Source organism: Cololabis saira, chromosome 5 (genome assembly GCF_033807715.1).
Source record: "Cololabis saira isolate AMF1-May2022 chromosome 5, fColSai1.1, whole genome shotgun sequence".
Taxonomy (NCBI): Eukaryota; Metazoa; Chordata; class Actinopteri; order Beloniformes; family Belonidae; genus Cololabis; species Cololabis saira.
Window position 1 is genome coordinate 18292474 of NC_084591.1, and position 19106 is coordinate 18311579.

Sequence of the window (19106 nt, forward strand, 5' to 3'; positions counted from 1 at the left end):
GAAGTCGGCCATTTTGAATTAATCGTGTCACTTTGGCGCAATTTATGCCATTCCTTCGAGAGTTAATTCAGCCCGAACCGTATCGTGAACCCAGATGTGTTATACATCAAAATGTGCGTCTCCATCCTGCGACTACACGCATTACTTTTCTCTTTCAAAAGTGTTACCGTGGCGACGCTAGACGCCAACAAGCGCACCCCCCCTTCATCTGATTGGTCCATATTTGATAGTTCCCCAAAAGGCACCAAACTTGGCATGCAAGCCAGGCCTGGCGATAAATTTGATATTTCATGGTTTGCATTAATGGGCGTGGCAAAATGGCTCAACAGCGCCCCCCGGAAAACTTTGTGCCTCAAGCCCCACAATACGGTTTGACGTACATGCACGAAAATCGCTACACACCTGTATTATGGAAAAACTTAAAGAAAAGTCTCTTGGAGCCATGGCCGAAACCGAACAGGATGTCGGCCATTTTGAATAAATTGTGTCATTTTGGCGAAATTTATGCCATTCCTTCGGCAGTTAATTCAGCCCGAACCGTAACGTGCACCCAGGTGTGTTATACATCAAAATGTGCGTCTCCATCCTGCAACACCACGCATTACTTTTCTCTTTCAAAAGCGTTACCGTGGCGACGCTAGACGCCAACAAGTGCACCCCCCCTTCATCTGATTGGTCCATATTTGATAGTTCTCCAAAAGTCACCAAATTTTGCATGCAAGCCAGACTTGGCGATAAATTTGATATTTCATGGTTTGCATTAATGGGCGTGGCCTAACGGCTCAACAGCGCCCCCTAGAATACTTTTCTCTGCCATAACTTTTGAATGGTTTGACATAGGAAGTTGTGGGTGGTGTCATGGGACTCTGTAATGAGTCCTTAAGCTTCGTTGGCCTGAATTAGCCCCGCTCCTTCTTCTGATTGGTTGTCCCTTTTTTCTGCTATAACTTTTTAATTGTTTGACATAGGAAGTTGTGGGTGGTGTCATGGGACTCTGTAATGAGTCCTTAAGCTTCGTTGGCCTTAATTAGCCCCGCCCCTTTTTCTGATTGGTTGTCCCGATTTTCTGCTATAACTTTGGAATGGTTTGACATAGAGAGTCGTGGGTGGTGTCATCAGATTCTGTATGGAGTCCTTGACCTTCATTGGCCAGAATTAGCCACGCCCCTCCTTCTGATTGGTTGTCCCTATTTTCTGCTATAACTTTTGAATGGTTTGACATAGAGAGTCGTGGGTGGTGTCATTTCTGATACGCTTATGGGGGGCGGTGGCCGTGAGTGCGAGGGCCCGTTCATCGCTGCTTGCAGCTTTAATTAGGGCCCGAGCACTTGCAGTGCGAAGGCCCTATTGTATTTGCAGGAATTTTTATTATTATTATTATTTTCCTGACAAAAGGAAGGCCTTTTTGCCCCCCTAAACGTGCCCAAAAAGTCCCCAAATTTTGCACCCAAGTCAGGCCTGGCGAAAAATTTGATATTTAATGGTTTGCATTATTGGGCGTGGCAAAATGGCTCAACAGCGCCCCCTTGAAAACTTTGTGCCTCAAGCCCCACGATACGGTTTGACGTACATGCACGAAAATCGGTACACACCTGTATCATGTCACAACTTAAAGAAAAGTCTCTTGGCGTCATGCCCGAAACCGAAAAGGAAGTCGGCCATTTTGAATTAATCGTGTCACTTTGGCGCAATTTATGCCATTCCTTCGGCAGTTAATTCAGCCCGAACCGTAACGTTCCCCCAAGTGTGTTATACATCAAAATGTGCGTCTCCCTCCTGAGACCACACGCATTACTTTTCTCTTTCAAAAGCGTTACCATGGCGACGCTAGACGCCAAAAAGCGCGCCCACCCTTCATCTGGTTGGTTCAGACAGAAAAAATTTTGCGCTTCAAGCCCCATAATACGGTTTGACGTACATGAACGAAAATTAGTACACACCTGTATCATGTCGCAACTAAAAGAAAAGTCTCTTGGCGCCATGGCCGAAACCGAAAAGGAAGTCGGCCATTTTGAACATTCTGAATTAATTGCGTAATTTTGGAGCAATATATGCCATTCCTTCGAGAGTTAATTCAGCCCGAACCGTATCGTGAAACCAGATGTGTTATACATCAAAATGTGCGTCTCCATCCTGCGACTACACGCATTACTTTTCTCTTTCAAAAGTGTTACCGTGGCGACGCTAGACGCCAACAAGCGCACCCCCCTTCATCTGATTGGTCCATATTTGATAGTTCCCCAAAAGGCACCAAATTTGGCATGCAAGCCAGGCCTGGCGATAAATTTGATATTTCATGGTTTGCATTAATGGGCGTGGCAAAATGGCTCAACAGCGCCCCCCGGAAAACTTTGTGCCTCAAGCCCCACAATACGGTTTGACGTACATGCACGGAAATCGCTACACACCTGTTTCATGGCACAACTTAAAGAAAAGTCTCTTGGAGCCATGGCCGAAACCGAACAGGATGTCGGCCATTTTGAATAAATTGTGTCATTTTGGCGAAATTTATGCCATTCCTTCGGCAGTTAATTCAGCCCGAACCGTAACGTGCACCCAGGTGTGTTATACATCAAAATGTGCGTGAACGTCCTGCGACACCACGCATTACTTTTCTCTTTCAAAAGTGTTACCGTGGCGACGCTAGACGCCAAAAGGCGCGCCACCCCTTCATGTGATTGGTCCATATTTGATAGTTCTCCAAAAGTCACCAAATTTTGCATGCAAGCCAGACTTGGCGATAAATTTGATATTTCATGGTTTGCATTAATGGGCGTGGCCTAACGGCTCAACAGCGCCCCCTAGAATACTTTTATCTGCCATAACTTTTGAATGGTTTGACATAGGAAGTTGTGGGTGGTGTCATGGGACTCTGTAATGAGTCCTTAAGCTTTGTTGGCCTTAATTAGCCCCGGCCCTTCTTCTGATTGGTTGTCTCTATTTCCTGCTATAGCATTTGAATGTTTTTACATAGAGAGTCGTGGGTGGTGTCATGGGACTCTGTAATGAGTTCTTAAGCTTCGTTGGCCTTAATTAGCCCCGCCCCTTCTTCTGATTGGTTGTCCCGATTTTCTGCTATAACTTTGGAATGATTTGACATAGAGAGTCGTGGGTGGTGTCATAAGATTCTGTATGGAGTCCTTGACCTTCATTGGCCTGAATTAGCCCCACCCCTTCTTCTGATTGGTTGTCCCTATTTTCTGCTATAACTTTTTAAGGGTTTGACATAGAGAGTCGTGGGGGCTGTCATTTCTGATATGCTTATGGGGGGCGGTGGACGTGAGTGCGAGGGCCCGTTCATCGCTGCTTGCAGCTTTAATTATTATTTTTTTTTTTCTTCTGACAAAGTGATGGCCTTTTTGCCCCCCTTAACATGCCCAAAAAGTCACCAAATTTTGCACCCAAGTCAGACCTGGCGAAAATTTTTATATTTAATGGTTTGCATTAATGAGCGTGGCAAAATGGCTCAACAGCGCCCCCTTGAAAACTTTGTGCCTCAAGCCCCACGATACGGTTTGACGTACATGCACGGAAATCGGTACACACCTGTATCATGGGACAACTTAAAGAAAAGTCTCTTGGCGTCATGCCCGAAACCGAACAGGAAGTCGGCCATTTTGAATTAATCGTGTCACTTTGGCGCAATTTATGCCATTCCTTCGAGAGTTAATTCAGCCCGAACCGTATCGTGAACCCAGATGTGTTATACATCAAAATGTGCGTCTCCATCCTGCGACTACACGCATTACTTTTCTCTTTGAAAAGTGTTACCGTGGCGACGCTAGACGCCAACAAGCGCACCCCCCCTTCATCTGATTGGTCCATATTTGATAGTTCCCCAAAAGGCACCAAATTTGGCATGCAAGCCAGGCCTGGCGATAAATTTGATATTTCATGGTTTGCATTAATGGGCGTGGCAAAATGGCTCAACAGCGCCCCCCGGAAAACTTTGTGCCTCAAGCCCCACAATACGGTTTGACGTACATGCACGAAAATCGCTACACACCTGTATTATGGCACAACTTAAAGAAAAGTCTCTTGGAGCCATGGCCGAAACCGAACAGGATGTCGGCCATTTTGAATAAATTGTGTCATTTTGGCGAAATTTATGCCATTCCTTCGGCAGTTAATTCAGCCCGAACCGTAACGTGCACCCAGGTGTGTTATACATAAAAATGTGCGTCTCCATCGTGCGACACCACGCATTACTTTTCTCTTTCAAAAGCGTTACCGTGGCGACGCTAGACGCCAACAAGTGCACCCCCCTTCATCTGATTGGTCCATATTTGATAGTTCTCCAAAAGTCACCAAATTTTGCATGCAAGCCAGACTTGGCAAAAATTTGATATTTCATGGTTTGCATTAATGGGCGTGGCCTAACGGCTCAACAACGCCCCCTAGAATACTTTTCTCTGCCATAACTTTTGAATGGTTTGACATAGGAAGTTGTGGGTGGTGTCATGGGACTCTGTAATGAGTCCTTAAGCTTCGTTGGCCTGAATTAGCCCCGCCCCTTCTTCTGATTGGTTGTCCCTTTTTTCTGCTATAACTTTTTAATTGTTTGACATAGGAAGTTGTGGGTGGTGTCATAGGACTCTGTAATGAGTCCTTAAGCTTCGTTGGCCTTAATTAGCCCCGCCCCTTTTTCTGATTGGTTGTCCCGATTTTCTGCTATAACTTTGGAATGGTTTGACATAGAGAGTCGTGGGTGGTGCCATCAGATTCTTTATGGAGTGCTTGACCTCCATTGGCCTGAATTAGCCCCGCCCCTTCTTCTGATTGGTTGTCCCTTTTTTCTGCTATAACGTTTTAATGGTTTGACATAGGAAGTCGTGGGTGGTGTCATGGGACTCTGTAATGAGTTCTTAAGCTTCGTTGGACTTCATTAGCCCCGCCCCCTCTTCTGATTGGTTGTCCCGATTTTCTGCTATAACTTTTGAATGGTTTGACATAGAAAGTCGTGGGTGGTGTCATCAGATTCTGTATGGAGTCATTGACCTTCATTGGCCTGAATTAGCCCCGCCCCTTCTTCTGATTGGTTGTCCCTTTTTTCTGCTATAACTTTTGAATGGTTTGACATAGGAAGTCGTGGGTGGTGTCATTTCTGATATGCTTATGGGGGGAGGTGGCCGTGAGTGCGAGGGCCCGTTCATCGCTGCTTGCAGCTTTAATTATTATTTTTTTTTTTCTTCTGACAAAGTGATGGCCTTTTTGCCCCCCTTAACATGCCCAAAAAGTCATCAAATTTTGCACCCAAGTCAGGCCTGGTGAAAAATTTGATATTTAATGGTTTGCATTAATGGGCGTGGTAAAATGGCTCAACAGCGCCCCCTTGAAAACTTTGTGCCTCAAGCCCCACGATACGGTTTGACGTACATGCACGAAAATTGGTACACACCTGTATCATGGGACAACTTAAAGAAAAGTCTCTTGGCGTCATGCCCGAAACCGAACAGGAAGTCAGCCATTTTGAATTAATCGTGTCACTTTGGCGCAATTTATGCCATTCCTTTGGCAGTTAATTCAGCCCGAACCGTAATGTGCACCCAGGTGTGTTCTACATCAAAATGTGTATCTCCCTCCTGCGACCACACGCATTACTTTTCTCTTTCAAAAGCGTTACCGTGGCGACGCTAGACGCCAAAAAGCGCGCCCACCCTTCATCTGGTTGGTTCAGACAGAAAAAACTTTGCGCCTCAAGCCCCATAATACGGTTTGACGTACATGAACGAAAATTGGTACACTCCTGTATCATGTCGCAACTAAAAGAAAAGTCTCTTGGCGCCATGGCCGAAACCGAACAGGAAGTCGGCCATTTTGAACATTCTGAATTAATTGCGTAATTTTGGAGCAATATATGCCATTCCTTCGAGAGTTAATTCAGCCTGAACCGTATCGTGAACCCAGGTGTGTTATACATCAAAATGTGCGTCTCCATCCTGCGACTACACGCATTACTTTTCTCTTTCAAAAGTGTTACCGTGGTGACGCTAGACGCCAACAAGCGCACCCCCCCTTCATCTGATTGGTCCATATTTGATAGTTCCCCAAAAGGCACCAAATTTTGCATGCAAGCCAGGCCTGGCGATAAATTTGATATTTCATGGTTTGCATTAATGGGCGTGGCAAAATGGCTCAACAGCGCCCCCCGGAAAACTTTGTGCCTCAAGCCCCACAATACGGTTTGACGTACATGCACGAAAATCGCTACACACCTGTATCATGGCACAACTTAAAGAAAAGTCTCTTGGAGCCATGGCTGAAACCGAACAGGATGTCGGCCATTTTGAATAAATTGTGTCATTTTGGCGAAATTTATGCCATTCCTTCGGCAGTTAATTCAGCCCGAACCGTAACGTGCACCCAGGTGTGTTATACATCAAAATGTGCGTCTACATCCTGCGACACCACGCATTACTTTTCTCTTTCAAAAGTGTTACCGTGGCGATGCTAGACGCCAAAAGGCGCGCCCCCCCTTCATGTGATTGGATTGTGATGCAAATTTTGCATGCAAGCCAGACTTGGCGATAAATTTGATATTTCATGGTTTGCATTAATGGGCGTGGCCTAACGGCTCAACAGCGCCCCCTAGAATACTTTTCTCTGCCATAACTTTTGAATGGTTTGACATAGGAAGTTGTGGGTGGTGTCATGGGACTCTGTAATGAGTCCTTAAGCTTCGTTGGCCTTAATTAGCCCCGCCCCTTCTTCTGATTGGTTGTCCCGATTTTCTGCTATAACATTGGAATGGTTTGACATAGAGAGTCCTGGGTGGTGTCATCAGATTCTTTATGGAGTCCTTGACCTTCATTGGCCAGAATTAGCCCCGCCTCTTCTTCTGATTGGTTGTCCCTTTTTTCTGCTATAACTTTTGAATGGTTTGACATAGGAAATTGTGGGTGATGTCATGGGACTCTGTAATGAGTTCTTAAGCTTCGTTGGCCTTAATTAGCCCCGCCCCTTCTTCTGATTGGTTGTCCCGATTTTCTGCTATAATTTTGGAATGGTTTGACATAGAGAGTCGTGGGTGGTGTCATCAGATTCTGTATGGAGTCCTTGACCTTCATTGGCCTGAATTAGCCCCGCCCCTTCTTCTGATTGGTTGTCCCTTTTTTCTGCTATAACTTTTGAATGGTTTGACATAGGAAGTCGTGGGTGGTGTCATTTCTGATATGCTAATGGGGGGCGGTGGCCGTGAGTGCGAGGGCCCGTTCATCGCTGCTTGCAGCTTTAATATTATTATTATTTTTCTTCTGACAAAGTGATGGCCTTTTTGCCCCCCTTAACATGCCTAAAAAGTCACCAAATTTTGCACCTAAGTCAGGCCTGGCGAAAAATTTGATATTTAATGGTTTGCATTAATGGGCGTGGTAAAATGGCTCAACAGCGCCCCCTTGAAAACTTTGTGCCTCAAGCCCCACGATACGGTTTGACGTACATGCACGAAAATCGGTACACACCTGTATCATGGCACAACTTAAAGAAAAGTCTCTTGGAGCCATGGCCGAAACCGAACAGGAAGTCGGCCATTTTGAATTAATCGTGTCATTTTGGCGAAATTTATGCCATTCCTTCGAAAGTTAATTCAGCCCGAACCGTAACGTGCCCCCAGGTGTGTTATACATCAAAATGTGCGTCTCCCTCCTGTGACCACACGCATTACTTTTCTCTTTCAAAAGCGTTACCGTGGCGACGCTAGACGCCAAAAAGCGCGCCCACCCTTCATCTCGTTGCTTCAGACAGAAAAAACTTTGCGCCTCAAGCCCCATAATACGCTTTGACGTACATGAACGAAAATCGGTACACACCTGTATCATGTCGCAACTTAAAGAAAAGTCTCTTGGCGCCATGGCCGAAACCGAACAGGAAGTCGGCCATTTTGAACATTCTGAATTAATCGCGTAATTTTGGACCAATATGAGCCATTCCTTCGAGAGTTAATTCAGCCCGAACCGTATCGTGAACCCAGATGTGTTATACATCAAAATATGTGTCTCCATCCTGCGACTACACGCATTACTTTTCTCTTTCGAAAGTGTTACCGTGGCGACGCTAGACGCCAACAAGCGCACCCCCCCTTCATCTGATTGGTCCATATTTGATAGTTCCCCAAAAGGCACCAAATTTGGCATGCAAGTCAGGCCTGGCGATAAATTTGATATTTCATGGTTTGCATTAATGGGCGTGGCAAAATGGCTCAACAGCGCCCCCCTGAAAACTTTGTGCCTCAAGCCCCACAATACGGTTTGACGTACATGCACGAAAATCGCTACACACCTGTATCATGGCACAACTTAAAGAAAAGTCTCTTGGAGCCATGGCCGAAACCGAACAGGAAGTCGGCCATTTTGAAATCTGATTGGTCCATATTTGATAGTTCTCCAAAAGTCACCAAATTTTGCATGCAAGACAGACTTGGCGATAAATTTGATATTTCATGGTTTGCATTAATGGGCGTGGCCTAACGGCTCAACAGCGCCCCCTAGAATACTTTTATCTGCCATAACTTTTGAATGGTTTGACATAGGAAGTTGTGGGTGGTGTCATGGGACTCTGTAATGAGTCCTCAAGCTTCGTTGGCCTTAATTAGCCCCGCCCCTTCTTCTGATTGGTTGTCCCGATTTTCTGCTATAACTTTGGAATGGTTTGACATAGAGAGTCGTGGGTGATGTCATCAGATTCTTTATGGAGCCCTTGACCTTCATTGGCCTGAATTAGCCCCGCCCCTTATTCTGATTGGTTGTCCCTTTTTTATGCTATAACTTTTGAATGGTTTGACATAGGAAGTCGTGGGTGGTGGCATGGGACTCTGTAATGAGTCCTTAAGCTTCGTTGGCCTTAATTAGCCCCGCCCCTTATTCTGATTGGTTGTCCCGATTTTCTGCTATAACTTTGGAATGGTTTGACATAGAGAGTCGTGGGTGGTGTCATCAGATTCTTTATGGAGCCCTTGACCTTCATTGGCCTGATTAAGCCCCGCCCCTTCTTCTGATTGGTTGTCCCTTTTTTCTGCTATAACTTTTGAATGGTTTGACATAGGAAGTTGTGGGTGGTGTCATTTCTGATATGCTTAAGGGGGGCGGTGGCCGTGAGTGCGAGGGCCCGTTCATCGCTGCTTGCAGCTTTAATTATTACTGGAACTGGATTGTGACCAATAACAGTGGTCCTACCAGAAGCACTGCGCTGCAGTTAAGAAGCATCCCATAAAAAAAAAAAACTACCTGCTCTGCTACAATTCAGAGGGACCTAAAAGGGATGTAAACCACATGCAAAGATTTTAGGTACAAGTTAAAACATTTTATTTGATAGCACCCATCCCATTTACATGTATTATAGCAGAAAGGACTGAACATGGGGAGAAATACATCCTCAGATGAGAAGATTTCTGCGTGATTCCAATGTGATTTTAAAACCTTTGGGTAAAAAACTCAAACATCCAGCCGAGCAACCGGGCTCGGATGTGCTCCACTTCTGAAACACTCCAAATAGGACCTGAGGTCATATTGAGGGCAAAGCAAAACCAAAGCAAAGCCAGAGTCCAGCGCTTCTGTGCCCAGTAGAGCCCAGGGGACAGGAAGAGAAAATAAACCTCTATGTTATGCAATATCAGGTAATGAGCATTCGCTGCCGTGGTTTGTTTGGGTCGAACATGTACGGAATGTTTTGAGCTGTCAAAGTCATTTACGTGAAATGTTTAGAGCACAACATTGATATCATGTTGACACGAAGAAATGTGTGTCTGACCAGCAACAGCAGCTGCACTCATTCATGAGCCATTAGCTCTCCCTGTGGGTCTTGGTCTTTGTTGTTCTGAAATAATCACAGGCTTTGCGAGTTCTCCTGAGTGAAGGCTATTGTTGAGGAACAAAGGGCTAACATTTGATGACTAAAAATGAGCGTAAAATGGCCTCATTAAATACTTCTTGCCTGATCCTCGAATAAAAAGGCGGGCATGTTGCATATGTATAACACACAGTATGTGAATATGAGTTAATCATGTGAATAACAGCTGATTCCAGCTCCCATCTAAATTCTGCTTCAGCACGTCACTGGTCTGTTTACGTCTTGTAAAATAGTGGGCAAAGAAAAGCCCCTGATGACCTGGAGGTTCATTTGACCATCTAAACTGCAGCACGGCTGAACTTGGATAAGGGGAGTTTCTGGGCAGAATGATCATAATTAATATCTCACATCACTGATGAAGAAATTAAACTGAAGAAAAAAGATTAAAGGGGACCTATTATGGCATTTAATGTCTATTTTAAACAGGCCTTGAATGTCTTAAAAACAAAGTTTTGATTGTTTTTTCTATATAAATTAGAAATTTAGCCTCTGGGCCATGTCTTTATCTTTACCGTTTCTAACCTCATTCTCTATGCGGGATTCTGAGTGGGCGGGGAGGCTATGATAATGAGGCACTGTGCTGATTGGCTGCCTGAATGACGTGATACACCGCTACGAAAAAATGGCGGAAGCTAAATTATGGTTCTGCGTTAAATCGACGCAGACCCTACGCCGTGTAACGCGGAACCATAAATCAGCCTTTACACCGTGTCATGCATGCGATGCGAGTGAGCGTCAGCGTCAAAATCAATTCCATTGCTTTATTTTCTATTGGACTGTCCTAACTGGCCGCAGCGACGCAGCACGACGCGGCACGCTGTTTTGAGCTGAACATTCCTGTTGTGACGTCACTACAGGAGCAGAATCTGAACGGCTCATAGAAGTCACATGACACTGGATGGCTCATCCGGGCGGCTGTACAGACCCTGCAGAATTTGGTTGCTTTCCTCCTTCTCTGAGTTGGCAGGCTGAGGGGAGACCACTTTATATATGATAAAGCAAGAAAAAACCTGTTTTTCATAATTGGAGACGGACCAAGCAACACAAAACCCAGATACTCTTCGGTTAGCTTTTGTTTAGTTTGATCCTTAGTTTAGTTTGGGCCTGGAGATGGCCGGTAGTCCTTATTTTAGGTTGTTTGCTTATTTGTTTTTAGTTAGTTGGGTTTTGAGTTAGGGAGGGGGGTCCAGCTTGGACGTCCCTATAAAAGGGTGGGCTGTGTCCCCCCTCGTCCTCCTTAGTCCAGCCGGCGTCTCCAGGTCCCCTTTTGCTTTATAGTGAGTATTATGATTTATGCTTAGTGTAATTTATTTTGGGAGGTTGCTTTAATAAAAGCTGTTAAATTTGTGCTCTTTGTTGGTGTCTTTCCTTATGTTGAGGTTTCCATTTCGAGCCATATCATTTAAATGTTATTTGTGTGGAGACCGCAACAGTCCCCTTTAAGATTAGACTTCGTTTTTTTTTTTTTAAAAGGACATACTTTACATAAGAAGATGCTTTCATCCAAAGTCACTTGCGAGTTCATCATATTCCCTTAGGGCACGTCAACACGAGGAAGGGGGAGAGCGAGTATTGAGCAACTGACCTTACAATAGATGGGAACCAGTGAAGCCACAGATCAACTCTTCTTTGTTAACTTAAGATCTTAACAACTTGTGTTTAACGCTCACTGGGCAGTCCAAATTTAAGCGGGCCTCCCCGATGCATGAAACAGAGTTGTGGAGATGGAAGAGGAGTCAGGGGGAGTCATCGAGTGCGACTGCATAGCATGACAGCCGCGCTGTCTGTTCGCTTGACCTCACTGGCTTCACCAACATTGGAAGAGCTGGCTGATGCAGCACTGGGTGCAGGAGATGGAGTGGGTGCTGGATCCATGCTACCCTGAATAGTGGTTGTTTTACTGATGAATATATTATATGTATTCTGAAAGTTGAACCTCCTCATCTCCTTATCAATAAATCCCAGTCACCTCCGACCATGATGCATCATTCTGTTTACATTAGAACTGACCCGTGATTAAGTCCACCCTCAGAGACGGGTTATTGACGGGGCCAGCTCCACACGCGACCCTGTGTCAGTTCATGTAAAAAGGACAGGTGACATGCTAAACTGGAGTAATAAAAACGGGTTATTTAGCAATGTAAAAGGAGCTTAAGAGTCCACTGAAGTGGCCCATGAAACAATGTGCACACTGATGATCGAGGCTTGAACTTGTGAGAGTCCATCAGTCTGTGGAGCTGTGACCCAAATGTCACAGACAAAAGACAACAATAAATATATTATACGTGTTGCGTCCTGTCTAAAGTAAATTCAAAGTACACAGTGACACAACACCCGGTTGTTTTAGTTACTGCAGGTATTTTAACCGGAAAAGGGACATGGCACCATGCAAATTAGGTGCTAACTCCTTGTTTTTCTCTTGTCTTACTGATGCATCGTTTGAGCAACTAAGCTTTTTATGAGCTGAATGCCGCCTCTAAACGTCTGTCTATAACACATTTATCTAAAATAAACACATCAGGCTTATTGACAGATTTGACCCGAGGATCCAGGAAGCTAAAATGAGTCTGTACTCTTAGATGCAATATCAAGGATCTTTGACTGTAAGGCCCTGAGAAGACTTCTGTTGTGGATGGGTGCTAAATAAATTCACTGAATGTAATTCAAACTGAATTATAATCAGATGATCTGTGGTAACTACACAATATTTATATTGTGTTTTTCCAGACAGCTCAAAGCACTTTTTACTCTTCAAGCAACATTCTCCCCTCAACAAACACGATCACACTCCACTCTTTTGTTATGTTCAGATGAAAGCCTAAATGTGGTTTCCGGGCGTATCTGATCAGGATCAGCTTTTCCTCACAGACCTTTGTATATACTGTATATTGCAGGTGATCGATGATGACGTTACCATAGTAACACATGGTTACTATGGTAGCCTTCACACATAGATCGGATGTAAACAAATCAAAATGGAGGGCGGTGAACGGACTTTGCTGCTTCTACAGTTACCGATGTTTACAGAACTGACGTGCAACTTTCCTGGAAGTTACAGGCGTCAGAACTGATGCTTCTGTGTAACGCCTCATTTACTCCTCATATGAGAGCAGGAAATACAGGAAAGTTGGGAGATAAACTATTTATAACAGCCTACATCAACTGTTTGTTTTCTAGCAAGCACTAGATACTAACACAGCACATATCTCCTATCTCTCAAAGATCCAGAGCACAATGTGGCACAAATAATGCTCAGAAAATCACGGGAACAAGGAGTTTCACAGCTACGTCAGAGATTACGGATGTTCCCGCAGGGACGAACAGACTAGCGGACGTGTGACACGATTGCACAGAAACAAGTAAATGAGGCGCACTGCTTTACTTCAGCATCTATCCGCGGACTGCTGTCCTTCACGTCAACTTCCCACAAGTTAAAACCATCCATCCATCCATTATCTATACCCGCTTTATCCTTTGCAGGGTCATGGGGGTCTTCTGGAGCCTATCCCAGCTAATTTTCAGGCGAGAGGCAGCGGTCCACCCTGGACAGGTCACCAGTCCATCAGAGTTCCACATATACACAAACAACCAGACAAACTCACACTCACTCAATTTAGAATCACCAATTAACCTAGTACGCATGTTTTTGGACTGTGGGATGAAGCCGGAGTAACCGGAGGGGAACCCACGCAAGCACATGGAGAACATGCAAACTCCACACAGAGAGACCCTGCCGGGCCAGGGAGTTGAACCAGGGACCTTCTTGCTGTGAGGCAACAGTGCTAACCACTAAGACACCATGCTGCCCCAAGTTAAAACCACGAGTAAAAAAAAAAAGATGTTCCAATATCAATCTGATATCCGGGCCTTGGCGATTGGCCGGTATTGAGGTCTGATTCAATAACAATGTGATTTTACATTTTAATCCAAAAAATAGATAAATAAATACAAAGAACTGATGTTTGAACACATTTGACATCCATCAGCAATCTGAAAAGACTTCTTCAAGCTAAAATTATATGCAATCATCAATCTCATATTGTTGGAAGGAGCCGTTTCGGAGACGTATTACTGTCCTGGGAAACTGTACCGCAGCCAAGTCCAACATTTCCAAACAGAATCTCGTCATCCAGGACAATGAATTGAACAGCAACCAAGTCCACTATTGCTCTGGTTTCTGGCTTTCTTTTGGGAATTTCCCTCATTTCTGAAAAACAAACTCAACCTTTGCAGCTTCTCCATCTTTCCCTGTGTCTTGATAATCTTGAGCTTTTTCAAGTGATTAATTTAAACCGTTGCTCTTGTCGTAGTTTTTCATTTTCCAGCCTAAATAATGTTGTATTATCATTTTAATGCCAAGACTACATAGTTAGCTTGGCCCAACAGCTGTTGCACCACTGCTTCTCTGCCCGTCGACATTTAGGCCAACAAAGAAGAATTGGTATTTCGTTTATAAAATGTCAGCAATGTCGGATTGCTGATATACTCGCAGAGACCCATACCTTTACTTTTAGCAGTATAGCTAAAAAATATTGCCCATACCGGTATGGGAACAATTGTAATTTAAAACATGGCAAAGACAATCATTTTCAAGCCGCAAACCCATTATTTCTGTCGCTCTCTGACACGTAGTTGTTGCTTATGTCAGAAAGCGAATGATGGAAGACTGACTGAAACTGTATTGGTGGAACCAGGTCATCAGATTGAGACAGATCTGTGAAAATCTGTTTGAAAAACACATGAAACCATACATATGTGGTTTGTATTAAATTTTGGGGGGGAAAGCCTTTCATTGTGATTTTGGGTGTTCTGACTGTTTATAAATCTGCCTAGATAATACTAAGAATCAGCTTTAGGCTGGCAGTCTGAACAGTCTTAGTTTAGAGACCTACACCTTTTCTTTTATACAAAGTCGATGCAGTCCCTTTTTTCTACCACGCACACAATCACCAGTGTTTCTGTTGGGTTTTGGGTTTATTTTCTTAGATCTTCAGGTGTGGCCTTGTTGTACATACTTTCCGCTTTATTTTGATAGTCGGTTTCCCGGCGTGTTCGGTTCTGGTTTGGCTTCCCTGTTCCAATCTTCTCTGATTTTCTGCACCTGCGTTTCATCAGCCCCCTGTCCCTATATATTGTCTTTTCTTTCCCTTCCTCCCCCCTGCCCGTTTTGTATCCTGGATGTTTGTGATTCTGCTTCGTGTGCTCCGTAGTGGTGTTCCTGGAGTGGAGGTTTTTGTGTTTGATTTTGGACTCCTGCCCAGGCAGTGCTTTTTGTTAGTATCAAAAGAACTGTTGTTTGTTACTCCTGCCGCCTCACAGTCTCCTGCCGCCGGGTCCTCCATAACTCACCACATGACAGCCCACACCAATCAATGTATTTGAGTCAATCAGGGACTCACAGTTTTGCCCAAAGACACTTGGACTCTGGGGAATCAGACCTCCACTTTCCCAAATGACCCACAGCAGCTCTGAATGCAATTGTGGAAACCTGCTATCAAGTCACAGGATGACGGTGCCTGACATAAAAAGCATGGTCAAGTTTGGGCAGATTTACTGTAATAATATATAAGGCTTATAACAATTTACTTCCGGGCTGCATGCAGGAACTGTTCAAGCCAAGACAGGGCAAACATGACCTCAGGGGAACAGCAACGTTGAAGACAACAACAGTAAGAACAAGTACAAAGGGTAGATGTATATCCGTTTTAGGAGTAAAACTGTGGAACGCATTAGACAACGACCTTAAATTAGCAAACTCAATAAAAGCATATAAGCTATTATTCAAAGCAAAGGTAATGGACACATATATGGAAGCAGAATTAGCAAACAAAGAAGGATGTCCACATGTATGCGTGTAGGTGTGTGTGTGCCTGTGTGTGGATGTGTACTGGTATGAGCATATGCATGTATATTATGTAGGATTTGATGTAGACACGATACACATGCATGAGATGAAATGACAACCTAAATTGGTTTTGTCAGTTTCTGTAGAATCTTTTCACTTTCTGTTCTCAGAGCTATGATTATTATTATTATGATTATGATTATTACAGTTATTACAGCTATTATTATTAATATTATTATTACTATTATTATTATTTTGTGTAACCTCATGATACGTCATTTGTTCTTTTTGCATATTCTATTACTGTATGTTAAAAGGTGGGCAAGATAAGCTTTATGCTTCAAGTCCCGACCTTTTCGGTCAAAATAATCACAATGTTGACCAGGGAAAAACCTGTGGATGTTTGTTATCTTGCTCGTTGATTTTTATGCTTGTGATTGACCGAAATAAATATTAACTAACTAAGATAAATGAAGGTCAGCATGGACCAAAAACAAAACAATCTTTATAATAATAAAATGGTACAATTCAAACAGGTAAGCAAGTGGGAGGTGCAGTGCACTAAAAGCTCTGGTGTCTGGTAAAATAATACCCCCTATCACATGGCTGTCAGTGACCTTATGCCACCCCTGAAATTAATGCCTCATTTACATAACAATAAAAGGCATTCTTTATAGTTCAAAGCCACTTCCAGCTTGGTAGATGTATTATTGTGCGCTGGGTGTAAACGTCCACAGAAACAGATATGGAAGGGTAATGGAGAAGGCTGAGTTGTTGTACTTTATGACATTTGAAATCACTACACTGGCTTCCAGTGAGTCAAAGGATAGAGTTTAAAATCTTACTGCTGGTCTACAAAGACCTGAATGGTCCTGGACCAAAATACATGCTGGATCTGTTAGTTCCCTATGAAGCTCCCAGACCCCTGAGGTTCATCTGGATCTGGTTTGTTGTGTGTCCCAAGAACCAGAACCAAGCAAGGTGAGGCAGCGTTCAGTTATTCTGCTCCTCACCGGTGGAACAAACTTCCTGTAGACCTGAGGTCTGCTCCAACTGTCAGCTCCTTTAAATCAGGCCTAAAAACATTACTGTTAGCGTACTCCTAAATTAAATACTTGCCTGCTGTACTCTACTGCCCTTATTCTTAACAACCTGTGCTTTTTATTATTTTACTTCTTTTCTTATCATTTTATTTCATTTATTTGTTATTTAAGCGTACTCTTAAATCAGCAACTTGTGCTTTTTATTATTTTACCTTATTTTCTCATAATGTTATTTCATTTTATTTGTAATTTATTTGTCTAATTATGTCTTGCCGCTTTTAATGTCGATGTAAACCACTTAGAATTACCTTGTGTTGAATTGTGCTATATAAATAAACTTGGCTTGCCTTACCTTATGCCAACCCTGAAATTAATGCCTAATTTACATAACAATATAAGGCATTCCTAATAGTCCAAAGCCACTTCCAGCTTGTATTATTGTGCACTGGGTGTAAACATCCACAGAAACGGATATGGAAGGGTAATGGAGAAGGCTGAGTTGTTGCACTTTATCGACTAATTCTACACACAAAGCAGGCCACGATGATGATGAAGATGATGGAAGGGTTTGTGGTCCAGGAAGGACGCGCTCACCTCCAGAAGGATGCTGCTGCTGCTGCTGCAAGAAAACATGGACGCATGCAGGTTTACTCACTCCGCATAGCCGGTGGACCACGGCAGCCGCCGGGTCTCCTTCAGGATCAGGATCGGCCTGGCGATGTGATCCGCCGAGCACTCCACCTCGTCCGGGGAAAGTCCCAGGAACTCCGCTCTGCCGTAGGGGAATTTGAGCGGCAGGTCCGAGCCGCCGGGCTGCTCCCCGCCGGAGCCGCCGGCCATCACGCCTCCCATCAGGCTGGCCACCGCGGATCTGACCCGCGTCAACATGCTCCCTGGTCCCTGGATGCGAGCAGGTGAGAGGCAGACGCGCAGCGGCGGCGCAGCAGGCTCATCGGTTCTCCTCCGTGAACGAGGAAATAAAGGCAGCGCAGAGCAGAGCAGAGCAGAGCAGACGGGGGCTGCACGCCGGTCATGTGACAGGCCGGTCCCTGCTGGCGGATTGAGGTGCAGCAGATTACTGCTGACAGGTCTGCAGGTCAAAGGTGCGTCATCTCGGAGTGAGCTGTTCTGCCAATTTCTGCTGCTTTGCCAAAAAATGCTACCTAATGGTTTTCTACCTTTGCAGAGCTACAATTTTACTGTGTTTTACTCCCTAAACCACGTCCTTTCCCCCCCCAAGTGGTCCTTGTCACTTGCCAGGCCGTTATTGTAAATAAGAATGTGTTCTTAAAAGGAACCCTGGTTATTAAGACTTGTAGTCCCTAATTAGCCACAATTGTTCTCTTATACTAAAATATGTTGTTAGAAACACATAAAATAATCTAATTGCTTTAAAAATCTACAATGTTTATCACATATTTTGACCTGCGGGAGGCGCCATGTTTTACCTGCGCAATGCATTCTGGGGGCGATGACGTAGACCGGTGGCTCTGGGAAGATAAGCCCCGTTAGTTTAACTGGGACAGGTATCTAAAACATAGATGAGCAGCACTCTCCCGGCCGTGGAGGCTGACGAGGGAGCCCATAAGACGTCTCGGTTCAGGCAAACTGGATCAAAGTTCTGTGATGCACGGGAGATCTGCAAAAATGATCAAAGTCGTGCGCATCTTACCAGTGCATTAGGCTACGGCGTCTACGCCGTAGGCTACGCCGTAGACGGCGTGGGCTACGGCGTAGGGTACGGCGTAGACTGCGTAGCCGTGGCTCTGAGCCTGCAGCGCTCCGCCATCCGCTCTCGCCGCCGCCGGGATGGAGACGCCGGTGGGCAGGACGCACGTTTGGGTGGGCATAGCCCACCCCTGCCGCCCCCCTTAAACCGGCCTCGGTGCTGGATCCACCGTTTGATGACAGACCAGAGGCTGAGGGGACTGGCCCGGGACTTTGACGAAACGGGAGGCGCAGACTTCGCGTCAAATAGGCAAAAACATCTTTATTTAATTTAATGACGCCAGATCTGGCTGGGGTTTTTATTGTAGCATCGGCTATCTGCTAGTTGAAACGTGTGGTCGGTTAGTCTATCTGAGTTTTATGGTGTTTTTATAGTTCATGCTTTATGGTGCGGTACTTTTTTTTTTTTTTTTTTTTTTTACTTTTTTGTAGGTGCGCCGTCACCTTAATGTTTAGCTGTGTTTTGATCTGTGTTTCTGGTGCGCCGTCACCTGTTTAGCTGTGTTTTCATCTGTTTCTGGGTTTCAAAACAGTGGACGGGGGCCAGCAGGAGCCACCGTCTGATGTCACTACCCAGAATGCATTGCGGTGTAAACAACAATGGCGACCTACGAGTTAAATTATATTTTCAAATTTTATAAAAACGA

At 44.5% G+C, this 19106-nt stretch overlaps 1 protein-coding gene across 1 annotated transcript in view; it reads right to left on the reverse strand.

The window, feature by feature from the left end:
- Positions 1-17754, reverse strand: part of ppm1h (protein phosphatase, Mg2+/Mn2+ dependent, 1H) — a 61015-nt gene extending 43261 nt beyond the window's left edge. Inside the window, exon 1 of the mRNA XM_061721122.1 lies at positions 17387-17754. Within this exon, the coding sequence (XP_061577106.1) occupies positions 17387-17619 (233 nt within the window). The 5' untranslated portion in view covers positions 17620-17754. The remainder of the gene's footprint in view (positions 1-17386) is intronic.
- Positions 17755-19106: the final 1352 nt, after the last annotated feature.